At 36.1% G+C, this 26,898-nt stretch overlaps 1 protein-coding gene across 6 annotated transcripts in view; it reads right to left on the reverse strand.

The window, feature by feature from the left end:
- The window catches only part of LOC105487524 (QKI, KH domain containing RNA binding), a 166,685-nt gene that overhangs the window by 113,750 nt on the left and 26,037 nt on the right, over positions 1 to 26,898 (reverse strand). For all 6 annotated transcript variants that reach the window (XR_011623272.1, XM_071096243.1, XM_071096242.1 and 3 more), the window contains exon 2: positions 13,882 to 14,024. Coding sequence is in view for 5 of the 6 variants with exons in the window: in XM_071096243.1 (XP_070952344.1) it covers positions 13,882 to 14,024 (143 nt within the window). In the remaining variant the exon portion in view is untranslated. The remainder of the gene's footprint in view (positions 1 to 13,881; positions 14,025 to 26,898) is intronic.

Below are 26,898 nucleotides of genomic sequence, written 5' to 3' on the forward strand. Positions count from 1 at the left end.
AGGGAAAGAAAAAGGGGAAAAAAAGATGTTCATTAACCCTACTGTTTAAATACAGACCTTCTCTGTGGCTCACCAATTATATTTCTGCCAAGTGGCACGTTAATTTACAAAGAAGAGGTTTACCAACAATTATGTCTAATGTTATTCATTGCTGCTCACACTTCATTTTAAATGGAAATGATAGATTTTTCCCAATGACAAAATGTAAAGCATTATAGAAAACCCTTCCATTAACCTTTTTAAAATTCCATAAACTCCTGCGACACATTATCAAAATAGATAATAAAAAATGGATTTCCAAAAGCACCTCAAGTGAAACACTTCTAAGAACTCATAAAGTGTAATCTCTGCCTAAAATGTGGGGGTGATGGGAGAAACCAAGATTTCATTTTAAAAATGCACTTTTTTGGATTGCTTCTTGCACAACAGATTGATAATCTGTTTTTAAATATTGTGTCTAGTTCTAATTTCTAGGGTGATTTTAGCTAGATGCCTTATACATCTTCCATTATATCACATAAGCAACACACTGGGTATGAAACAAATACAGTCACAGAAGCGTATATGTGTATTTGTTAAAGTCTTTCACTTAGCAGAAGACAAAAAATGGACCACACCCAATCTAGTCAACACTAGTGGACCTATCTTATACAAGTATGTGAGACGAGAGAAGAGTTGTGGCTATATATTAACAGCACAACTGTTTTTAATTAAAAATACAGAATGAATACAGATGCTCCTTGACTTACAATGGAGTTAAGTCCCAATAAACCCACCATTGAGTTGAAAGTGCAGTTTTAAATTTATGATATTTTCAATTCCAATGGTTTTATCTGGAGATGGCCCCACCATAAATTGAGATGCATACTGAAAACATATCACTTTCGAACCACTGTAAACAATCCTAAGTCAGACCATTGTAAGTTGGGGACTATAGATCAAAGTGTCTTGTGTTTTGAGGGAAAATGAGCATCTTATGCCTTGCTACCTTCATATTAATTCTTATAAATTAATAAGTGGCCAAATACATCTGCTGGAGAAATAGCTAATTTATAAAACATAATTAACATTACAGGAAACATCTGGCAAAACCTTTCACATATTGGGCCTTTATAAACATTTTTGTTCATGGCACACATGGCACATGTTATGTACAAGTGCTGTGTAAAAAAGTTTTCTTACAAGGCTCTGTAAAAACAAAACAAAAATTTAAAACTGCATACTTCCATGCTGAAATAGAAAGTGGAAATAACAACTGTTTTGTTTTTATTACTGACTTTGTCCTTTGGGATTTATCCTGAGAACAGCCAGTCAGGCTTATTATATGAGAAATTTCTAAATGTATGAGTTCCAGTGCTGCATACAAGTTACAATTCAGTGACTGAATCCCTCCCTCCAGCTTTATTGAGATATAATGAACAAGGTTTAACTTGTGATGATTTAATTTGGGTATACATTGTGAAATGGTTACCAGAATCAAGCTGATTAACACATCACCCACACAGCTACTGCGCTCAGACATGCACATGCACGCGTGTGTGTGTATGTGTCATGTTAAGCACCTTTTCGTAAGCCTTTTGGACATCTGTATATTTTCTTTTGAAAAAATGTCTATTCAAGTTATTTGTCTATTTTTAAATTGGGTTATGTGATTTTTTTGTTTGTTTTGCTGTTTTGGGCTGAGTTAATATTCTGATATCTTTTGGATATTAAACCCTTATCAGATACAAGGTTTGCAGATACTTCCTCCCATTCTGTAGGTTGCCTTTTCATTTTGTTGATTGTTTCTTTGCTGTGCAGAAGCATGTTAATTTGATGTAGTTCTGTTTATTTTTGCTTTTGTTGCTTGTGTTTTATGGGTGTAATATCTAGAAAAATTATTACCAAGACCAGTATCAAATACCTTTATATTTCAGTGTTTTTTTCCTACGTTTTACAGTTTCAGGAAATTCATTTAGGTCTTTAATCCATTTTGACTAAATTTTTACGTATGGTGTAAGATAAGGGTCCACTTTCATCTTTGGAATGTGAATATCCAGTTTTCCCAGCACCAATTGTTTAAGAGACGATTCTTTCTCCATTGTGTAGTCCTGGTACCCTTGTCAAAGGTTAGTTGACCATACATTCATAGATTTATTTCTGAGATTCTGTTCTGTTTCACTGGTCTGTGTGTCTGTTTTCATGCCAGAAGCAAATTGTTTTGAATATAATTTGAAATCAGGAACTGCAATGCCTCAGCTTTGTTCTTTCTCAAGATTGTTTTGGTGTTAGGTGTTTTTTGTGGTTCCACATGCATTTTAGGATTTTTTTTCCTATTTCTATGAAAAACGCTATTGGAATTTTGACAGGAATTGTATTGAATCTATAGATTGCTTTGGGAAGTATGGAAATTTTAACAATAATCTTCCAATCCATGAACATGGAATATTTTTCCATTTATTTGCATCTTTAATTTATTTGATTAGTGTTATAGTTTTCAGTGAGCAGACATTTTTTACCTCCTTGGTATTATTTCTAATTATATTATTCTTTTTTTTTTTTTTGAGACAGAGTCTCGCTCTGTGGCCCACATTGGAGTGCAGTGGCACAATCTCAGCTCACTGCAAGCTCCACCTCCCCAGTTCACGCCATTCTCCTGCCTCAGCCTCCAGAGTAGCTGGGACTACAGGCACCCACAACCACGCCCGGCTAATTTTTCGTATTTTCAGTAGAGACGGAGTTTCACCGTGTTAGCCAGGATGGTCTTGACTCCTGACCTCATGATCTGCCCGCCTTGGCCTCCCAAAGTGCTGGGATTATAGGCGTGAGCCACCGCGCTTGGCCTATTTCTAATTATATTACTCTTTCTGATGCTACTGTAAATGAGAGTGCCAATTTTTTTTTTTTTTTAGATGCAGTTTCGCTCTTGTCACCCAGGCTGGAGTGCAGTGACGCGATCTCAGCTCACTGCACCCACCGTCACCCAGGCTCAAGTGATTCTCCTGCCTCAGCCTTCCAAGTAGCTGGTATTACAGGCCTGGGCCACCACACCCAGTTGACCTTTTTGTATTTTTTGTAGAGACGGGGTTTCACCATGTTGGCCAGGCTGGTCTCAAACTCCTGACCTCAGGTGATTCTCCCGCTTCGGCCTCCCAAAGTTCTGGGATTACAGGCATGAACCACCATACCTGACCTCTTAATCTCTTTTTTGAATAGTTTGTTGTTACTGTATAGACAGAAAACTGATTTTTGCATGTTGATTTTTATATCCCAGAACTTTACTAATTGAACAGATTTTTTTGATGGTGTCTTGGGTTTTTCTATATACAAGATTATGCCATTGCAAACAGAGATAATTTTACTCCTTCCTTTATGATTTAGGTGTCTTTTACTTTTTTTTTTTTGAGACAGTCTTGCTCTGTTGCCCTGGCTGGAGTGCAATGGTGCAATCTCAGCTCACTGCAACCTCCACCTCTTGGACTCAAGTGATTCTCCTGCCTCAGCCTGCTGAGTAAGCTGGGATTACAGGCATGCATCACCATGCCCGGCTAATTTTTGTATTTTTTTGTAGAGACAAGGTTTCATGTTGGCCAGGCTGGTATCTAACTCTTGACCTCAAGTGATCCGCCCACCTCAGCCTCCCAAAGTGCTGGGAATCAGAGGCATGAGCCACCACTCCTAGCTGCCTTTATTTTTTTTCCCTTGGCCTAACTGCTCTGGCTAGCAACTTACTATATTTAATGGAAGAGGCAAGGGTGGGCATCCATGTCTGCTTCCTGATCTTAGAGGAAAAGCTTTCAGCTTTTCACCATTAAGTATGATGTTAGCTGTGGGCTTGTCACACATAGCCTCTATTATGTTGAGGCACAGTGCTTCTACACCTTATTTGGTTTATCGTGAAAGGATGTTACATTTTGTCAAATGCCTTTTCTGCATCTTTTAAGATGATCTTATGGGTTTTATCTTTCATTCTGTTAATTTGGTGTAGCTCAGTTAATGATTCGCATATGTTGAACCATTTTTACACTCGGGGAAAATCTCACTTGATCATGGTGTATGCTCCTTTTAATGTGCTATTCAATTCAGTTTGCTAGTATTTTGTTGAGGATTTTTGCATCTTTTCATCAAGGATACTGGCCTATAACTTTATTTTCTTATAATGTCCTTATCTGGCTTTGGTTAAGGGCAATGCTGGCCTCATAAAATGAATCTGGGAAGTGTTCTCTCCTGCTCAGTTTTTTGGAAGTTTGAGAAGCATTGGTGGTAATTCGTCTTGAAATGTTCGGAGGAATTTGACAGTGAAGCCATCAGCTCTTGGGCTTTTATTTGTTGGGAGGTTTTCACTTAATGATTCAGTCTCCTTACTCATTATGGGGCTGTGCAGATTTTCTGTTCCTTCATCATGTGGTCCTGATAGGTTGTATGTTTTAGGAATTTATCCATTTCTTCTAGTTTACTCAATTTTTTGGCATGTATTTATGCACAGTAGTCTTTTATGATCTTATTATTTCTATGCTATCAGTTGTAATGTCTCCTCCTTCATTTATTTTGACTTTTTTTCTCTTGGGTTAGTCCAGCTAAAGGTGTGGCAATTTTGTTTACCTTTTCAAAAACCAACTCTCAGTTTTGTTGACCTTTTCAGTTGTATTCCTGGCCTCTATTTCATTTATTTCTGCTCTGATCTTTATTATTTCATTCCTTCTGTTTAAGCCTCTGGCACCCACTATTTCCAGGTAGTTTCCCACCCATTAAAAAAAAAAAAATCCCAGGAAATTTTTACTGTGAGAATGAAAACTCACTATGTAATTTCACTACACAGTTTCTTCTACAGACTATGTATTGTGTGAGATATCATAGATTTAAAAAAAATAAAACACTAACAGTGAGTTTCTGACTTCAGGAAGGACCTGCAAGAGTCATGCAGATCACTGCATACCATGTGATAAGAGTTTAAGAGGTGGGTACAAAGTGTTCTAAGGGGAACCAACTGTAGGAGTCAAAGCACACACACATAGCAAAAGGAGCACTAGAGCTCAATACTGTGGGATGAGGGAGAGCTGGGCATGTTTGGTGGGAAGGAAGAAATAAGAAAGAGGTGTCACAGAGAAAAAAAATTAAAAAGTACCTGCCTTTTTTTTTTTTTTTTTTTTTTTTTTTTTTTTTTTTTGAGACGGAGTCTCGCTTTGTCGCCTAGGCTGGAGTGCAGTGGCCGGATCTCAGCTCACTGCAAGCTCCGCCTCCCAGGTTTACGCCATTCTCCTGCCTCAGCCTCCCGAGTAGCTGGGACTACAGGCGCCCACCACCTCGCCCGGCTAGTTTTTTGTATTTTTAGTAGAGACGGGGTTTCACCATATTAGCCAGGATGGTCTCGATCTCCTGACCTCGTGATCCACCCGTCTCGGCCTCCCAAAGTGCTGGGATTACAGGCTTGAGCCACTGCGCCCGGCCTGTACCTGCCATTTTTACAGAAGAGTGAATTGCTTAGGTGGCTGGGAAACATGGGTAGCAGCAAATAAAGCTTGAAAAGTAGTTTGGTATCTTTTAAAAGGCCTTGTGCATTGGACCTCATATTCTCACAAATACTGTCTTCTGCTCTTGTAATAAAACACTTGTTGACTTGTATTGCCTTCATATTGTTATTAATTGGTTAAATAATCTTTTTTCTAATTGTTACTTAACATCTGGAGTGATAATCTGTCTTCTTCACCTGAATTTGTTTTGAATGGTTTCAGCTTATTATCCAGTTATATCAGTACTCAAAGAATGATACACTGTAATTTAGGATATCCAAATGAGCATACCACAGATTTCAAATTTTGGTTTTAACTGGTTATTAATTTTTCCCCTTTGCTGCTGGTGTCAAATGGGAGTATCACGAGTGCAAGGACTACATCATTCAACATTTCTTAGGCGTTGAGTATGCTGCAGTATGTTTTGAGTGTTGAAGTATGAGCCAACTTCTGGCCTGGGTATTCTACATGCATTAAGTCACTTAATCCTCAAAACAACACTGTACAGTGCTTACCACTACCACCTACATCTAATACATGAGAGGTAACATCAGTAGCCCAAATCCTAGAACACCTAGATTGATTCTTCTAGAGTTCAGACACTTAATACAGCCTCTCTTCTAAAGACCTTAACATATACCCTGATAACAACAAAAATTCATGGTTAGTTTTCTCATTGTTGTTAATCTTTCAAAATTTCTAGTACTCAGTTTACAGAAACTCTATTCAAATCCAAGTTTACTTTCAGAATTAGTCCAGTTGTGTTTTTATAATTTCTTCCCCAACTACATACATACCAAACATATCATTACTATATCATTTCAGATCATCACATCTTGGTTTCTCAATATTTTCATATCTTTTGCTGATTGTCACCACTTTAACAATCATCACATATATCTTTATTCTCAATGAATGGCAATATCAGCAAGGCCCTTCCCTCATTCTTAGCTTTCACATGTGAAAGATAAAGAAATCTTAAGATTCTCCCTATTTAATCTGTGCTCTTCATTTCAACTGCCACTGCCTGAGTTCAAGCTCTCATTATTCCATACCTGGATTGTGGCTATATCAGTACCATGAGAGCAATTATGTCTTTTCATATTCCTGTGCCCTGTTACCTAGCATGGAACACATACTAACATTTCTAGGATGAAGAAATGATACTAAGATTTTGCTGTTTTATATTCAGATATCATTTTTAGTGTTCAAGTTCTAATTACTTTTCAAATTTTAAGAGGTTTGTTTTAATCTGTCCTTAACATGGCAAATTTATACTACTTATATACTATCTTAAAAGTACAAAGGAAAGAAACTATCAAAACAATCATTGTTCTATAACCTCAAACAATACAGCATTGAAGTTTTCAAAGTCAATCAATTCCCTACCAGATAATAAAGAAAATATTTAACAATATGAAACAAGGAGATGCTCAAGTTTATGACGGACAGGCTGCTTACTGATGACACTGATTTTGGACTTGGGAAAAGCAGTGTTCTATGGTAGACAAAACAAGATTTCAAGAAATCCCCAATTTATTTGGAAGCTACCTTGTTGTAAATCCTGGGTTAAGATATAAAATATGTTTTCTGGCTGGGCGTGATGGCTCCCACCTGTAATCCCAGCACTTTGGGAGGCTGAGGCAGGAAGACTGCTTGAGCCCAGGAGTTCAAGACCAGCCTGGGCAACACAGTGAGACCTTGTCTCTAAGATAAAACAAAACAAAAATCACTTAAATATATATGTATTTTTTCCCAATGAAATGATTAACTGAATTTAGCTCAAAAGCTAGTAGCTGAAAAGCTCAACCTCAACATCCCTAAAGTAAAGGCAAGTGATCTCAAAAACTCAGGTACTTTTCTCCCCAAATTGAAATCAAAAGAAAACATAATCTCATTAACTTAGAAAATAAATTTAGGTCACCTACTTATAAACAGGAACTGAAATGCGTGGAAGAGTTCAAGCGGTATAACCTTTGACTGCTTCACAGCCCATTTCATGTGTGACAATATGAGGGGTTAGGAGGAGGAAGATTCTGTTATTAGCCATTTTACTCCCGGAGACACTGCTCTCTCAAATTGTGATGAAAGGAGACCATCACCGTGAGCGTTCCTTTAATCTTTATCAGAAATAGTTCAATGTTCCTGGAATATGCATAGCACTGAGAAGCAGATTTCTCCTCGATTTCTATATTATATACTTTGGCTATTTCAGCAAGAATCCCAGAGATATGGAGATTGAATATCTATGAGTAGATATCAAATTATTATCAAATTATACATAAGTCCTTTGTAGCAGTAATTTTAACAGAGTAGATTCTAACTCTTTAGATAAATCATAGACAAACGTTTCTGTCTAATCTGAATAATTCTTCCCTAATAACCCCATCTTTTCTTTTGTTCTTCTAAGCACTAGTTCCTATCAAATATTAAAACATATTACTTACAAAAGAAAGTGCCTGCATTTTTAAAACTCGGAAAGGCCTTATTAAAGAAATGTTAAACTTTGGGAAAATATCAGCTATGTATTGTTTTCAGACTGTCTTGTAACCCTTTCTGTAATTATTTACTAACATCCTAAGAAATGTAGTATATCCCAAACCATAAAAAGCCTATGAAATATTTGGTACACAACAGGCCCTAAATATACCCTTACAGAGTGAAATAAAGAGGAAACTTCAAAACACAATGAAGAGTCATAAATTGACTTTTACTAAACCAATCTAGTTGAAATTATATATCAACAGTAAGTTTCCCTACCTAAAATGTAAAGATATGCCCTACATTATCAAATCACACTGCTAAATTAAAACTTTAACAGGTTAATATGTAATCTGAATCACTTCACAACTCCACTGAATAAAAATATATACTAATGAGAAAAACTACCTTCAAATAGATTCCTGTACAAACTATCAAAGAGAGACATGCAGATCTTACTTTTAAAGATTATTTTCACTCATAAAATTATGATCATATTCAGGCAAAAATAAAGTGTTAACCTGGGTACTGAAAAAGGAGACTTTGAATATCATTAAATTTTGATTTAATATCATTTGTTATTCAGAAGAATGAAAGTGAAAGTAGAGTACATCAAGACTCCTGAGGTTCTTGATTCATCCTTCGTCAAAGGAACAAAGCCTTTAAGGAAAGATAACTTACTGAATTGGCCCCTCTCCCCATAATCCCTCTAAAACAAATGCCAGCTCAACACCCAATTTGACACCAGCTTCTCAAGACTGGTGACAAATAACAACCCTATGCTAACTAACTCAGAAGCTATGACTAGCCTAAGCTGATTTGCAAACCCAGGAAAATGAAACAGAAAGAGAACTTACAACTCATGTTCCATCATCAACATATATTATTATAAGAGTGTACTGTGAATAACATTATGAATCTAAACTACTCACAACAGCAACCAGGCTGGGATCCTACAGGCCGAAAACACAATCCTTGAAGAGACATTGTCTATCTTACAAAACCTTTGACAATATGGGTATTCATGATGGCCTAGACCCAAGAGATGCCTTTCAAAAGCTATTATTCGAAATTAAAGCCCATTTTAAAACATCAGAAAATCAGAACTATATTCACATAACTCCAAGAAGTCTCACTACAATTTAATCATCAAATCATGTCCAAAGGAAACAGTTTACCAATCTAAACTGTTCATGCATTTAACAGGAAGACTAGTATCGTCAACAGCCAGACCTCGCCAATATTTATCAAATCTACTACTCTGGCAGATCCTATAGAACAATTTCCAGCAACTTGAAATTGATAACTAGGCAAATTTAATGACAAAATTATTACTGGCTCATTCAAAATATAACACTTTTTACTTATGTAAATCAGTTAACTCTATTCATAATCATTTATAACATTTCCATGGATTCAAACAAGAAAACTTGACCAGCCAGATAAACAGTTTGATGGTCTAAATATAACTTCAATGCTCTTTCATGTCTGTAGTTTTATGAATGCACAAGAAACTTAAAGTCTTAAATAATTTAATCTTTTATCTTTCATACAAGACTGAGCTCCTTCAAGAACAGGATTATTTTTCTTATGTGTAATCACAAAAACCACAGAGTGCCTGCTCTATCAGGTGTCACATATTTGTTACCTTCACTCCTCCAAACAATCCTATGAAGTGAACCTTATAACTTCATAGACAAACAGATTCTAAAAAGCAGCCATACGCTCAAAGCCAATGTGATCATCTCAATTATTGTTCGGCAAATATTTATTTCAGTCCCCTTCTCACTGTAAATGAAGTGAATGTCAGTAGTGCTGACTTTGAGGTTTCTCAACGTCAGCACTACTGACATTTGGGGTCAGGTAATTCTTAGTTGGGGGGCTGGAGGTGCACGGAGGCTGACTGTCCTGTGCATTATAGGATGTTTAACAGTATCCCTGGACTCTACCCACTAGATGCCAATAGTACCCCCTCTCCCAAGTTTAGACACTTGAAAGTATCTCTAGCCATTGCCAAATGTCCCCATAGGTAAAACTGCCACCAGCTGAGAATCACTGGGCTAATGGAAAGGAACAAGAGCAGAGGCCTTATACATGCTTATGCAATTTGGCTTCGATCTTGCATTCCAGTGGCCTGACATAACAGCATGCCCTAAGCAGCCACTGCCTGCTTTAGTCTGGGTCCAGCAGGAACATAAATGGAGAAGACCTAAACCCACCCACAGTTAGCCTCAATCAAGCTAGGCTCCACCTTAATCAGTATACCCTCAGCCAACATACAGACCCATGAGCACAGAAATAAATGATTATTATTTTAAGCCACCCAGTTTTAGGGTGTTTTATCATGGAGCATTATTGTGGCAATTGTTGACAAATACAGCCTATAAGGGAAGAAGCCAGAATTCAAAAGCTAGGCTTATCTGACTAAAAAACCTACTGTCTTTACTATATCAAAGAGTTTTTTCAAAAGAATTAAATATTCTCACCCAGAATGTGCTTGGTACACAGTAGAGATGCAACAGAAGTCTGCTTTATTCATAAGTATTAATTCTGTAAAAATTTTAATACATTTTCAGTGGCCTATTCATATCAGTTTCTCATTCTTACATCATGAGGTCAAACTTCAAAAACGTTGCATAGGGCACTACAGCACTGCTTCATTTCTCAGACCTTGAGTCTGAGACTTTCTTCTCCTATCAGTTTCAGAGCTCTGCACAGCTAAGTTCAAAACACTATCTCTAACTTAACACTGACTTCTGTAGGTAACGTGCTATGTGCAAATGCAAAAGACAACAGGTTTAAAGAAAAAGAAAAGTTGAACAATATCTGAAAGAATGAGTTTCATACAAATATGCACAAATACTTACTGTGCATACACCATCTACCAGACACATTCTAAGCACTGGAAATACGGTACTGAAAGACAAAAAGATTCCTGCCCTGATAGAGCTTCCATTCTTGTGACACACAGCATAAAGACATTTTCCAAGTGCTTCACTCATATTAACTCTTTCGTCTTCATTATCTTGTGAGAAGTTTAATATCTCCATTACAGAAATGAGAAAACTGAACACCAGGAATGAAAAGTCACAAAACAACATCACTTCCCAGGCTTTTGGTTAAGATCAAGTGTAACACCAAAGCCACAAAACAAGCAGCAAAACTAGCTAGAAGTCTTGACTCTGAGTTCCTACTTTTGACCACGGGATGACACTGCCCCTCTGCTAACTCTCTAACCTCACATCTTACACTTCCCAAGCACGTTCCTGCCTGAGTCAGCTGTACTTGCTGTTCACTCTGCCTGGAATGTTTTTCTCCCAGATGGTTTTCATGCCTTCCTCCCATCATTCTGTTCCTGTCTCTCCATTCCCATCATATTATAAGAGATTTCTTCCCTGATTACCCTTAAAAATGAATACCTCCTTCCATACACAGTCACTATTCATCTGTCTACCCCACTTTATGTTTCTCCGTAACACTGATTACAGCTATAGATTCATTTGTCTACTGTTTGTCTTTGCCACTGAGATGTCCACTCCACGAGACCAGTGACACTGTTTAATTCATCACTTCACCACTTACCGTTTCAGGCCTCCTGAAATGATGATGCTTGGCAAAATAACCAGGTACATGATCACCTACCTCTCAGCCTGGCTGACCCTGCCCCCGCTCCAAAAAAAAAAAAAAGAACCCAAAAAACTTAGAGGAGTGATTCTCACACTTCAGCAAGCATCAGAATTATCTACAGGGCTTAACAGGCAGATTGCTAGGCCTCACCCTTACCCCAGAGTTTCTGATTCAATAAGTATGGAAAGGGGCTTGAACATTTACAGTTCCCAGAAAGCACAGAAACTATGGTCCACGGAGTGTGTTTTGAGAATCACCGATCAAGACAAATACCATGCTCCAACACACCTGTCAGTAACAGTAGTTCACTGTGGCAAGAAGTCACAACTGGAGGAGGAAGGAAAGGAATATAGTGAAGAGTTGCCCTCTAGACTCAAGTCCTGACTTAGAAGACTATATGAAACATATGTCTTTTAAATAATGCATAACTATCCCTTCCTTGAATAGGATTTCCTTTTTTAAGAGATGGAACCAGACAGATCAACATTGTATTCTCTATCAAGGTCTTACATATTCTATGTTAATGCCCACTGCAGAAACATTATCCCTTAAGGTTTAAATAAGCAAAACAGACAGTTGCTAACCTTTCTGGGATAGTGAAAAACCTAACAGCAGTAGACCCCAATTGGAACAGCTGACCAAATCACAATTTCCCATCTCTACAAATAATCCTAATACCCAGGGTAGGCTCACAGTGGTCGTGTCTAGGTAATGGTAGGTAACTTCACTTCCCCAGTCAGAAAGGCCCAGAACACATTCACTCTTCTAAGAATTTTAAAGATAAAGTCTGGGAGGCACCGATGCCAAGTTATGTCAGCAAGGCTCTCAACCGAGAAGCTCCACAAACTCCTGCTGCTCAAGTTCTCAGATGCCCTCGTTCCTAGCCTAACATGGCACTTTGTTTTCCAGCTATTCCTTTAATCCTCTGTGTTACTCAATAATCTTCCAACCAACTCCTCTTTTCCTACATTATCCAAGACTATTTGTGTATTTGCAACCAAATACCTATAAAACCAGAATAAATGTATATAACCTTTTTTTTTAAAAAAAAAAAAGTTATATAGATCAATTTTTGCAAATTGTAATGTAACTGCAAAGTATCAAAGCTTTTTCCTATTAATTCAACTTAAGACATTTCTCATCTAGAGACTAGTGTTCTGTCCATATAACCAATGCATCATAGAGCACAACATCGTATTTCTGACATTATAATAACTCCTTTTTTCATCTGCTTTCATAAAAGTCCTCTGAAATTTAGCAAAAAGCCACCATCTTTTCTTGGTTTATTCAACAACTATTGTTACCTATTATGTGCCAATATTACGAGGGATACAGCCGTGAATAACAAAGACAAGATTCTTGTTTTATGTACACCTTACATTCTTCTGGGGAGACAGAGAGAGAGAGAAAATAAACCAGAGAAATGCCCGATTATAAGTGCTATTGCAAAGAAAAAAAAAAGACAATGTGAAACAGTGAGTAGCTAGACAGATGGCTTTTAAATAAAAAGGTCAGGGGAAGCCTCTCTGAAGTGACATTTGAGCTAAATTCTTAATGACAAGAAGCAGCCAGCCAGAGATCAGAGCACAGCTAACATAAAGGTCCCTAGGACTGGGAACAGACTTGACTTGCTCTAAAAGCCAAAAGAGGGCCAATGTGACTACAGTGTGGTAAAGAAGAGGGAAAATCATTTTAGATGAGGTCAGAGAAATAGAATGGACGGTATCACATAGGGTTTTGTAACAAAAAGCAAAGAATCTGGATTTATTTAGAAATTAACAGATATAGGAAAAGGAGGCTATTTGCAAGATGTTTATAGAGAATAGTTGAACAATGGACTAAGATGGGGGGAAATCAGATTACAAACAGTGGTTTCAATAAAAATTTTAGAGCTGAAAGGAACCTTGTAGTCCAACACCTTCATTTTACAGAAAGAATGCTGTGGCCCAAGCTGTGGCTTCTTGAAGGTCAGATTAAAGATGAGCAGAGTTGTGGTTGGTGCTCTGTGACAATCAGGCCAGAGTGCTTTCCACAATTCCTCATTCAGTTTTGAAACCCAAGAGTCTATACCATGTGCATTTCCAAAGTGACATAGCAGCAATCAAATGGAAACATATTTAGAAAGAAACTTTTTAAATTATCCATGCCAAATTATTCACACTTCAGTTGATGACTGCATTTTTTTAAAGTGGCTAATAATGCTTAAGTATTTACCACCAAATATATCTCTTCCCAAAATATGTGAAGCAGAACAAAATTGAATAAAACAACAAAATATACTTACATCTGGGTATTCTTTTACAGGCACATAAAGTTTCTCTTGTAACTGAACAATAGGTCCCACAGCATCAGGCAATTCTGCACTCCTTTTCTCTGTACTGCCATTTAATGTGTCATTGTACATGTCTTTCCGTACTCTGCTAATTTCTGTTAAAAGTAAAAATTTTAAATGTGTTAGACAAAAAAAATATTCTTGCTAGTCCAGGGGAAAAAGAGAGGGCAGGGGAGGTTTCATTGATAAAGCGTTAAAACTCAAATAAAGAGCTCCTGGCCTATTCTGTCATTCTCTGGATTAAGCCCATGTTTAACAGGACTACAGCCTTAATTAATTTCTACCACAAACCAATTTTTATACCAATCAAATAACATATCTTATTAAATTAACTTCAAAGCCCAAGCTCCTTCCTAACCGGTATAATATGGACTTGTTAGTTTATCTAATTTTTCCAAATCTAAATGAGGCCAGTCATTCCAAATGATAGCTTCAGTAAACAACTATAAGAATGCCTGTCAGACAAAACTAATACCAAAGCCTCTTTTGTACTTCAGAACTAATCTGTCTGAAGGACATTTAAATGGGACCACTTCGATTATTTTTAGATATCTTTAGAATACCCAAACAGAGATGTTCAAAAGACAACAGACTGCAAGTTCAGCAGAAGTCTGAGTTTCATATACAAATCTAATGGTTAAAGCTATCAGAAGAGACGTCTTAGAGCAAGTAACGGGAGAAAGAAGGACGGAATGCACTTGAGAAAAAGGAAGGGGTAAGGAAAAGAAGATCCAAACCAAGAAGAAATGGAGGTAGGAAGGAGAACTAGAGAAGAGGGGTGTTATAGAAGCTAAGAAATGACAGATTCAAGGACAGGGTGATCAACAGTATCAAATACTACAAAAGAATGTAAGATAAACAGCAAAAGATGGTACCTTGGATTTGACTATAAGCCACTGGTGATCAGAGAAGTTTCAAGGGAAAAAGATAGTAACAGATCAAACTACACTGGGTTAATAACTGAAATATTAAATATAAAAAGAGGAAGTAGTGATACCTAAAATCAATGACCTGTTTTTAAAAACCTGTATTACTGTTCTTGGATATACATATACATTTTTTTTTAAGTAGGCGAATTCTATTTTAATGAGCCGAGTACTATAAAGAAAGCGGATCCTTTCAAAAATTACTAAGCTTCTAGTATGCACCAGAAGACAGGCTCCTGTCCATTGGAACATACTGCCTAGTAAGAGCTGTCATTATTAAGGTTAGCCGGATGCATATGTAATGTCTCTCTATCCTACAGACTGTGTCCTCCTTGGGAGAAAGGCTTGCATCCATTAGTATTTAAAAATAAAATGTCTTTTATTTTTTAAATGTATTTTGTATGCTTTCCAAACATGGGGAAGTTCAATCTATTGACAGTTCCTTAGGAACTATCAAATATGAAGGCACTCTTTTTCTAACTAGTTATTTAAATCAGTTTTGGTTAAATAAAATGCAACACAGCAAAAAGGCAAGATCAAAGCTATTCTTACTCAGTTATAAAATCTTAATCAATTAAAAAAGGCACTGTAATACATTTTCTGCTTCAGTGATACCAATATTCATTTTTATAACAAATTTTATCTCTTAAATAACAATTTGCTTATTAAAGCTTACCAAATGCTTTTCTCTGAATAGCAAATAAAATCAACAAAAATCAAGAGATTACCTTGGATTTGACTACATGATACGGGCAGAATTTTATTATTTCCTAAGGTTCTTTTTATACTTCTAGCTTTATAATTAAATCTTTCCTAAAAATGTCCAGTATCAAATTGGTGTTTATCTTAAATTAGCATATGACAGCAATTCTCAAATCAAGTTTTCAACAACCAAATAATAATTTAAACACAAATGCTCATTTACATAATTTATATAACTACAGCAAGTAATTAACCAAGGGGCATTAGAAAAATTTAATCTAATTAAAATCACACATATATCCTTTAGCCAGGTCTCTGGACCAATAAAGCACTTTGCGTATAATTATCATTTAAATATCTTCTTCAGAAACTACCTATTCTTACTATATAGTTAGCATCACGCCAATATCAAAGCCTGAGAATAACAGCAGGAAAGAAAACTATAGATAAAATTTGCCTAAAAATATAGATGCAAACATCTGAAAGAAATAGAAAAATAAAAATGCACTAAGACATAGTAGAATTTATATCCTGAGTGCAAGAATAGTTCAATATTGAAGAATCTACTATTATAAGTAACCATAGTAATATAATAAATCTAGGGAAGAACAGTGACTTTCCAGGTAAACAAATTTATCAAACTTAAAAAGAAAAAAGAATCTATTGCAAGTTATCAAAAAATTCATATAAGATGACTAGATTAAAAAATATATAAATGTGCCAGGTGCAGTGGCCCATGCCTGTAATCCTAGCACTTTGGGAGGCTGAGGCAGGCAGATCACTTGAGGTGAGGAGTTCAAGACCTGCCTAGCCAACATAGTGAAACCCCGTCTCTACCAAAAATATAAAAATTAGCTGGGCATAGTGGCGGACGCCTGTAATCCCAGCTACTTGGGAGGCTGAGGCAGGAGAATCACTTGTACTCAGGAGGTAGAGGTTTCAGTGAGCCAAAATGGTGCCACTGCACTCCAGCCTGGGCAACAAGAGCAAAAAACTGTCTAAAAATAAATAAATAAATAAATAAAGCATAAAATCAACAGTCCTCATACATGAGCATCTATCTGGTTAGAGAATACAATTCATTTACCACTTAAGTTGTACGTTTATAAATACCTATGCGACTCTGATTAATAACACAAAGTTCCATGAGATTCTATTACCCAGTGTGTCCCCAGGTGCCTGGAACACAGCTGGCCCTCAATAAATACCTGGTGGAGGTAAACAAAGGGAAGAATGCTGGGTTTCTGCAGCATTAAAGTTAAACAAGTCATGGTTCCAGCTCTCAAAGAACTTACTCTAATAAGGAAGACAGATAAGTCTTTTTACCATCTTTTTTTCAGTCTCTAAGATATATCACTCAATTTCATAACAGAACACCAATTAAGGTACAAGGTAGTAATGATGGGAATGAAAAGGTGACCAAGACATAGTTCCGGTCCTCAAGGGCTTTATAATCTTATTCACTGTTGAGTTTGGCCAATTATTATAAACAGGAAAAAAAAAAAAAAAGGTAGAAAATCACCAGCACTTCCTCTGTGTTACTCAGAACAAGTTCTGATTCCAGTTCTAACAGTAACTGTGATTTTAGACAAGTCCCTTTCTTACAACCTCTCTGTGCCTGTGCTTCATATGCTTACTCAATAAATGAACTGAATCCATTGGTTTCCAATCTTAGTATGCAAGAGCCCATTTATTCTTTTCCTCCGTAATCCTGTTTTTAAAAGTTTTGTCTTTAAAGCTTTCCATTTGTAAGTCCTGGCAATCAGGGCTTCTGCGAATGTTATCCTAGCAGGAGGATACAATTATAGCCAAACTACTACAGAAACATGCAACAAGTATGGGTTTGGGAAATGCTTTAGTCCTTTTGTAAGTAACAGCTTCACAGGTGTTCTCATGAAACATAGGAATTCTTCTTAATATGTTGTACACATTATTTTGCTGTATCAAACATTATGACACTCAAATGCCCCACCACCGCGCTACCTTCATCAACCCGCAGCAGTTGTTCAGAGAACTAAACATTCGGAACAGTTTGCTTAATCACACGTAGTACAAAAACTCTCCCAACATGAACTCCAGGCATGTATTTTCTATCTAAATATCCCCAATATCAAGATAAATTTTTAGGTATCTCTAAAGATCTTAAATATTATAAATTTGTTTTAATAAACCAAAATCTGCTCTCCTAAAATTTCTACCACTGGCCACCACTCAGCAGCCCCACAAACATTTGAAAAATTCTAAAATATCTAAGTGTCCTCTTCCCTAAACCAACGACATGGGAGGCTGTTTAGACGAACTCTGTTTAGACGAACTCTGATTTGTCTAGGTCCCTTTTAATATGTAAAACCCTACATTGTACACAACATTCCATAATGACCAACGGGTAAGGCAACTGAGGTTATCAACTTCTAGTCCCAAACCCTGCCCTGTCCATAATCACTGTTTAAGAGCTGATGATGCTTAAGAATATCTTTGCTGACATTTTGCTAATGGTGTTAAGACAAGTCTCTACCATTCCATAATTCTACATCTGTTTTTTAGACACCAACAGAAGATTTCAATTTTTTTTTCCTGGATATTTTCTGCAACACATACCCCTTCAGCAGACTGACACTAATCTATCAGCTGATACTCTTTAAGCATGAATAGTCTCCGAGTCAAGAATCCAACTAACTGCAACTTTATAGAGCACACATTTCTTTGGCCCAGATCCCAAAATACAGGCACACCTTGGTGAAGAGTGAAACATCGTTTCAAAAATAAATAAATAAATAATACATACTCTAGTAACTTGCTTTTTAATCTAGTTGCTCTCTGTACCTTGCGAATTTGGCCTCTTAAAAAGAGCACAGTGAAGTTAAATTCCATGGGTTGTTCTTAGCTCAAAAATAACTTTTTTTCATCAACTACTTGATGAAATCCAAAGCTACAACGGGACCAGAACCTCCTTGTGGAGCCACCAGTTTAAATAGGAAATCATCTGTTTAGGAATCTACAGGTTATGCCATCAAGTTCAGAATATACATTTTTCAAGTTTTGGGAGTACTTGCCTTTACAGAACTTAGGCTCCTCCCATTTTCTACAATCTTTTGAATTTACCTTTTTTTTTTTTTTTTTTCAAATTTCACTATGCTGAAAACTATTGTGTCGGCCTGAAAACATGTTACTACTTACTGTCTCATCACATTTCTCTGCTTTAATTATCTTGATTTTTTTCTTTTCCAAACTAAGGTTCAACTGTCAGTTAATTCTGCTCCGATGTCACTGCACAGTTCTGTTTCATGTGACCTTTACTCCTTTTTCTTTCCCCTTAATTCACCCAACTATGGATTTCGCTAAAAGGTTTTAAAGTCATTCTTATGTTTCAACAGCCTCAGCTCACGTTTGTCTTTGGCTTTTCCATCACCACTACTCTTTTATTGCATCCAAATTATTGTACATGTACTCTGCCACTTTTGTACACATCCTTTTAATATCTGAATTACTGGGCCAGGCGTGGTGAGTCACCCCTGTAATCCCAGCAATTTGGGAGGCCTAGGTGGCCAGATCACTTGAAGTCAGGAGTTCAAGACCAGCCTGGCCAACATGGCGAAACCCCATCTCTACTAAAAATACAAAAATTAGCCAGGTGTGGTGGCATGCACCTGTCATCCCAGCTACTCAGGAGGCTGAGGAAGGAGAATTGCTTAAACTTGGGAGGCAGAGGCTGCAGTGAGTTGAGAATGTGCCACCACACTACAGTCTGGGTGACAGAGTGAGACTCCATCTCAAAATATATATATATATATATATATATATATGAATTACTGGATTTAACTAACAGATCAATCACTCTGAAAAACTAAAACACTGGAATTAAGGACAACAGGAAAAACTGTTAAGAGAATAAAAAAATATGGCATGAGAAATCTTACAGCATTTAGCAGTCATTTCCCGAAATATATAAATACATAGCTAAGGCTGTGTATAAAATCAATACTGCAATGTTGGAGAGCCAAAGAATCAAATACAGCTCTACGTTACTTTCTGGTTTATAAATTTTTCAGCAAATTTAAACTAAGAAAATGAAAATTAGGAAATGAAACATGAAAAATATTTACTAACTCAATCATAAGCAACAAAATATTAATGAAAAGTAAAATTCAAAACCAAAATGCATCAAAGAATTACTTTCAGGATTTGTAAAAAAACGAAACAGTTTTAAAACACTGAAGAAAACCTCACATAAAATGCATCTTACACTTAGTGTTCTGGTAGCTGATTCAACTGCTCAGCCTGCAATGCTGATGTTATAGACACATATATTTTTTCACTGGGTATCTATCCGCTGTTTCTTTGTACATTACATTTGAATCCATCAACAAAATTTGCCTTATCATTGTACTAGAACAGGAGCTAATAAAGGAATAAAAAGGTTACTGTGTCGTCTGACCATAAATGTGCTTTTCAAATTTTACATTTTCCATTAACTTATGGAAAATCCTAGTTGTCAGTAAAATGACAACTATATATAAACACATATATAATTTGATATACATAGTATAAATTTTATGAGGTAGCTTAAAATGACTGCTTTCATCTGAAGCTTAAATAGGCTCCAGTATTTCCACACTGTCTGCAATCCCTACCTCTTGCTAGACATTAAAGCAGTACACTAACACAAAGAGCAAAGTAAGATTTAGTTATTTTAGGTCTTAATAACAAATACTTGTTTTTATTTATATAATACTCATTAAATCTTAAAACAATAATATTAGTAATCTATTTAAAACTGAAGAACAACTGCCACTTCATAAAAAGGTGGCTGTTATGTAACCTCACGTATTTAGGATTAACAACGATCTCTTCTGTAAAAAGAAACAAACTTTAATTAAGGGTTGACTAAATACAGAGAAAGTTTTAAAGTAATTTTTGAGCTAAGAACCCATGGAATTTACCTTCACTGTGCTCTTTTTAAGAGGCCAAATTCACAAGGTACAGAGAGCAACTAGATTAAAAAGCAAGTTACTAGAGTATATATTACTTATTTATTTATTTATAAGACAAAGTTTCACTCTTTTCACAAAGGCTAGAGTGCAATGGCACAATCTCAGCTCACTGCAACCTCCGCCCCCTGGGTTCAAGCAATTCTCCTGCCTCAGCCTCCCAAGTGGCTGGGATTACAGGTGCCCACCACCACAGCCAGCTAATTTTTTTTTTTTTTTTTTTTTAAGTAAACATGGGGTTTCCCCATGTCGGCCAGGCTGGTCTCGAACTCCTGACCTCAGGTGATCCACCCGCCTCGACCTCACAAAGTGCTGGGATTACAGGCATGAGCCACTGCGCCAGGCCTAGAGTATGCACTATTAAGTGAAATGTGTTTTGCTTACTCTAACAACCAAATAAATCCAATTTAATTTCAAAGCAACCGCTTTCAAACTGGCAAGAAAAAAAAAAAACAAAAAAACCCAAGCTATCAGTAACTCTCTAGATGGAACCTTATTCCAGGGGTTAAATTGTACTCTGTACTTCACAATTCTAAGTTCAAAAACAAAAACTACAAAATTAAATTAATCATAACTCCTCTTTGTATTACCAAAATTAACAACGGTCCAAAATTGTCAATAAATTTCACATGCAAAAATTCGAAACAGCAAAAACCTTAACAATGTTAATTCGATTTCCCTGATTGTTCTCAGCAGCAGTTCTGTATTACAGAAGTACCTAACAGTAAGTTGCACATGTTCCAGGGGTTATAGAAAAGAACCTCTATCATACCGATCAAATTTATACTTAAGTATACATTTTTTTGGTAAACACAACAAAGTCGAAAAAGATACAACTATTAACAGTAATCATCTCTGGGAGATGAATTTACAAGGACTATTTAGCTTTCATATTATACAAATTTTTCTTACAATAATCACCTATTAGGAGAGTAGAAAGCAGAAAGCTTATGTCAAAACACTGCAAGCATGGGATTGCCTATATAAAAACAGCATAATAAAGACGTTATAATTCAGTGCCTCCCAACTCTAAAAATAAAGCGATCTAGTTCTTTTTTACATGACTCAACTGGTCTTCACCAGAATCTGAAGGAGGATATATTACAATACCCTTTTTACTGTCCTCCCAAAATAAAAAGAAAAAACAACTAATGCTCAGTGATTAAAGAATTACAAATATCGTTATGTTCTCACTCATACATGGGAGCTAAAAAAGTTAGCTCATAAAGGCAGAGTAGAATTATAGATACCAGAGGCTGGGAAGGATGAATGAGTGGGAGAAGAGATGAAGAGAAGAACGTTAATAGGTACAAACATACAATTAGATAAAGGTATGAATTCTACTGTTCAACAGCAGATTAGAGTGCCTATAGTTAACTAATATATTGTATATTTCAAAGTAGCTAGAAGAGAGAACTTGAATTATTCCCAACACACAGAATATAATAAATACTCAATGTGATGGAGACCTCAAACACTCTGACTTAATCATTATACACGCTATGTAGGAAAAAAATCACATGTACCTCGTAAGATGTAAAATATGTATCAATAAAAATAAAGAAAAGGTAAATCAAAAAAATAAAAGAAATTGGACCAAGTCACAGCTAGTCTAACCCGCTTTACTTAGAGTTTCATAGAGGATTTCCTGGCACAAGAAACTCTTAGAATTCATTTTAAGAAACGGTAATTAGAGAATGGAAATAAAATGGAACAAGTCACCTTTTGATGTACTGCTGGCTGTACTATAATAAGTGTAGACCAGTATGTTCACTGTTTTAATAGTGAGTGAAAAAAAGTCTTTTCAGCCCTTTCTTTCACTCCATTTTAACAAAACACAGTTCTGTGGATGAACTCCAGGTCTAGGTTCCTAAAGTGACATCCTGAATGAATAAATGGATACTGCCGGTAGACAGAGAAAGTAAAATAGGTCACTGAAAAGAACAGAACAGAGTGTGGGACTTGGTGGGGAGGTCCTTCATTCACTTTTGAAAAACCAGTTACTTAATTGGATAGGCAGCCTTTCTCATTTAAATCGACTTTTGTTTCAACTTACCAAAAAAGAGTTTACTTTTAAACCTGTTTAGCTTTACACGTTAATATTTAACTATTATTTATTTAATAGAAAATGTTGTCTTCTGGTCATGTTGTTTCTTAGAATACTCAGGGGAAGCCAGTCCCTATCTACATAGTCACTGTATTAAAATGTAAATTTAAATCTAATGGCGAACTAGTTAAGAAACATTTTAATGAATATCAGAAGAAGATGCAACAGTAAGCTGGTTCAATATCATCAGCATCCAGGTAAAAAGAAATACCTGAGAATCTAGCAATTATTATTAGCAACTCTTCTCCCAATCCTTTTCATATTTCTGAAAGAATAAAAATAAACTCTTAGCAATGGAAATGGGTACCCAAGATAACAGGGATATAAGAAAATGTACTCTTACAAGTCTCTAAATTTTGAATTATCTCAATGTATTAACTTTTCAGGAACTTTTCTTAAAAGTGTTTACTTATATAGTGATAATAATGAATTACAACCCATAAGAAAAGATATAAATAACTGAATAAATAAATACAATGGGGAAAGGGGACAGATCTTCCTTAAAGAATTTTAATTAGTAACAATCAATGCAGACAAAAATCATTCAATGAATGCTAAATTAGTGAGCAAAAATATGAAAGGATAGCTGTACAGTTTCAGAGTATCTCCCCTTGAAGGCATTCATTAATGACTAAGGAAAAAGGAGAAACTACAGTGGAGAAATCTGACAGACATCACCTTAACCAACTAATCAAAGTTAATATCACCAGTATTATGACATATACCCCACAGCATGATCCACTGAGATGCACACAACAGCGCTTGTGTGTGATTGTTTTGCCAAAAATGATCCTCATTCTAATCATGAGAACACACCAAACACACCCAAATTCAAGAACATTTTTATAAAATAACTAGCATTCTTCAAAAGTATCAAGGTCATGAAAGAATGTGAAATGGAAACAGATTGGAGGAAACAAAACAGACATTGCTACTAAATGCAACGTGGAATCCTGGACCAGAAAAACCAAATGAGTAGGAAAACAGGTAAAATTTGAGTACGATTTGCATATTAGTGATAGTACTGTATCAATACGCATTTCCTGCTTCCCATAACTATATGATTTTATGAGTTGTTAATGCCCATATTATTTTTTTCCACTATTATGTAAGACTAAATTTATTTTAAAATAAAGAATTAAAATTTAAACAGTGATCCTGGGCAACATGGCAAACTCTATCTCTACAAAAATTAACCAAGTGTGGTGGTATGCCTGTAGTCCCAGCTACTCAAGACTGAGGTAGGAAGATCACTTGAGGAAGTAGAGGCTGCAGTGGTCCATGATCACCCCACTGCACTCGCCTGGGTGACAGAGCAGGACCCTGTTGCAAAAATAATAATAATAATTAAAAAGTGTTTGCTTTGGACTTTGGGGTTATTTATTCTAATGAGGGAAGGGGGGAAATAATTGTGACAAAGTATGAAAGCCGTGAAAAAAGATAAAGAAACCTAAGGGAAAAAAAATCACTCAAAATAGTATCTTCCACGGTTTAAACAATGCTAAAAATTTAATTATACATATTTGCTTTCTTCAAATAAGCAATCATTACTAATCATCCAAAATATACGTTAAATGTAAGTCCTTAATATGTTCGTTATTCTTCTCCAAAATAAATATCCACAGATAAAAGATCTAATGTTTAACCTCAACTACAGATGACTTTTCTTGCAAAAGCTTTGTAAATTTTATCTATAAATTTTAATTAGATTTTCTTTAATATACTGCTTTAAAAGAAAACACACACACTTTAAACCTTCCTTAAAGAAGGTAGAGAAAGATTACAATCCATAAACAATGACCTTTCCATAAAAAGCCTATCTTCCTAATACATGCGGTAAGGCAAAAAGCACTGGCCTTGAGTTTACACAACCTGGATTTTACTCCTGTTTCCCAGGCATGATTTAGCTGAGCTGTGTGCCTTCGAACTGAACCTTCTGGGTCTCATTTTCTTCATCTGCAAAATAAGCACGTTAGACCACATCATATTTATAGCTTGTATCTGCCCTAAAATGCATCTCCTTGTCTTCTTCCAGAGAAGTCCATTTTGTGCTCCTTCTGTACTGGCCTCCCATAGGCAAGGGCTGTATATACTCAACGACTGGTTGAGAATGCCAGGCCAGTCAATCCTACTCCTGCCAGAACTACATATTCTAAAATGTCTTAAACTACTACTGGCCACCAAAATTTACTTTAAATTACATCCTCGTAAAGCATCAAATCCTCATGTGATCAGATTCCTCCACACTTGTTCTTGAAGAAGTGGGGAAAGGTCTGTACCTATGTATTTTGCCCTCTTGAAGCTCCAAATCCCTTAGGGCTTTAAAAGGAATTTGGTAAATCAGAGTGAAAAAGAAACAGATGCTCCAAAAATTCTGAAGGAGTTACGTCTGTGTAGGAGGTAGGGGTAAACTGGTTTTTCCTAGGTAATAATTCATTTGATTTTTAATTAACCTTTTCGATTGTATTCAAAATTTCACCTAAGTTCAATACAGCAAGAACCTAAAGTTTATAATCATGTAGCATAGGTTTACCTTAGTATCACCTTAATTCCATAACAAAGCAAATACATGTCTGTCACTTCATGACATTTTTAGGAAAGAAAATACATGTCAAAAGACATTCACAGGTGTTGTAAGAGAATTCTCTCATACTATGAAAAAGCCAAGAGGAGCTGTTGTTGCTGCTGCTGTTGTTTTGAGACAAAGTCTTGCACTGTAGCCCAGGCTGGAGTGCAGTGGCGCAATCTTGGCTCACTGTAACCTCTGCCTCCTAGGTTCAAGGAATTATCTGCCTCAGTCTCCCAAGTAGCTGGGAATACAGTCACCCGCCATCACGCCAACTAATTTTTGTATTTTTAGTAGAGACAGGGTTTCACCATCTTGGCCAGGCTGGTCTTGAACTCCCGACCTCGTAATCCACCTGCCTTGGCCTCCCAACATGCTGGGATTACAGGCGTGAGCCACCACACCCAGCAAAGAAGAGTTTTTTAAAGGCTTAAGAAACAATCTACACAATATTCCAAAAGAACCTCTACAGCAACCACTGACATTGAATTAGAAAGAAAAATAAAACTTCAGCAAAAATATCTTGGTCTGTAACAAGAGCAACATATTACAGTGCCTTCAAATGTCAAAGTAATTGGTATTGAAAACAGTATTTTAATATGGTAAGCAATATGATCTCCTTTAATTAAACCACAGTTGGTTTACTTTACAAAGATTCAGAAAATCTAAGTTATGTCATGCTACTGGCAAATCTACATTTACTACTTTTTTACTGCCTCTTCGAGTGTACATTCTATCATGTAACGTTCTTGGAAAGCAAATTTAATCAGTTTTTCAATGGAGAACACAGCACTCTGTGTTGAGATTATAAAAGTATAACTGATTAGAATAGAAGCTAAATACTGTATTTAAAATACATATATTACTAATACAATCCAACAAAAACCCTGGTAAAGGACATTCCAGACCAACCCTCCACACTGAAATCCTATCACCAACTCCCTTCTCAACCTATTTGACACATTCAAGACCAAACTCCTAGGCCTTCCCAAAAACTTGTTCCTCCTGATCTTGGACAATGGCACAATGTCAAGTCCATTCTCACACTTCATACTCCATCCACTAGCAAATACGGTGTACTCAACTTTCAGACTATATCCCCAATTTCACTTCACCACCACAACCCCTAACATCACAGCTCCAATCACAATCATTTCCTACCTAATCTTAACCTAACTGATCTACCTGCTTCCACCACCACCTTGGTCAGTCTATTCTTCATTCTTTGGAGTTAGCCTGCTGAAATCCAAGTGAAATGTCACTCTTCTGCTCAAACTTTTTGGTTTCAGGACTCCACTCTCTAAAAATTAATTGGAGGAGTCCAAAGAGATCCTTGTTCATGAAAGTTGTATCTAATAAAACTTACCGTACTAGAAATAAAAGCTAAAAATGTTTAAATTATTTTTATTCATTTTAAAATATGAGTAAACTTATTACATATTAACCAGAAACGCACATTTTACAGAAAATAACATATTTTCCAACTAAACAAAAGAAATTACTGAAAAAGTCAATTTTATACTTTTGCAATCTTTTAAATGTCTGTTTATTAAAGACAGCTAGATTCTCTTATCTCTTGAATTCAATCTGTTGCAATATCACATAGCATGCAGTCTCTGGAAAACTCCACTGTACATTCCTATGTAAATGCTGGTGAAAATGGCAAATAACATCTTATTA

Source organism: Macaca nemestrina, chromosome 5 (genome assembly GCF_043159975.1).
Source record: "Macaca nemestrina isolate mMacNem1 chromosome 5, mMacNem.hap1, whole genome shotgun sequence".
In the NCBI taxonomy this organism is placed as follows: domain Eukaryota; kingdom Metazoa; phylum Chordata; class Mammalia; order Primates; family Cercopithecidae; genus Macaca; species Macaca nemestrina.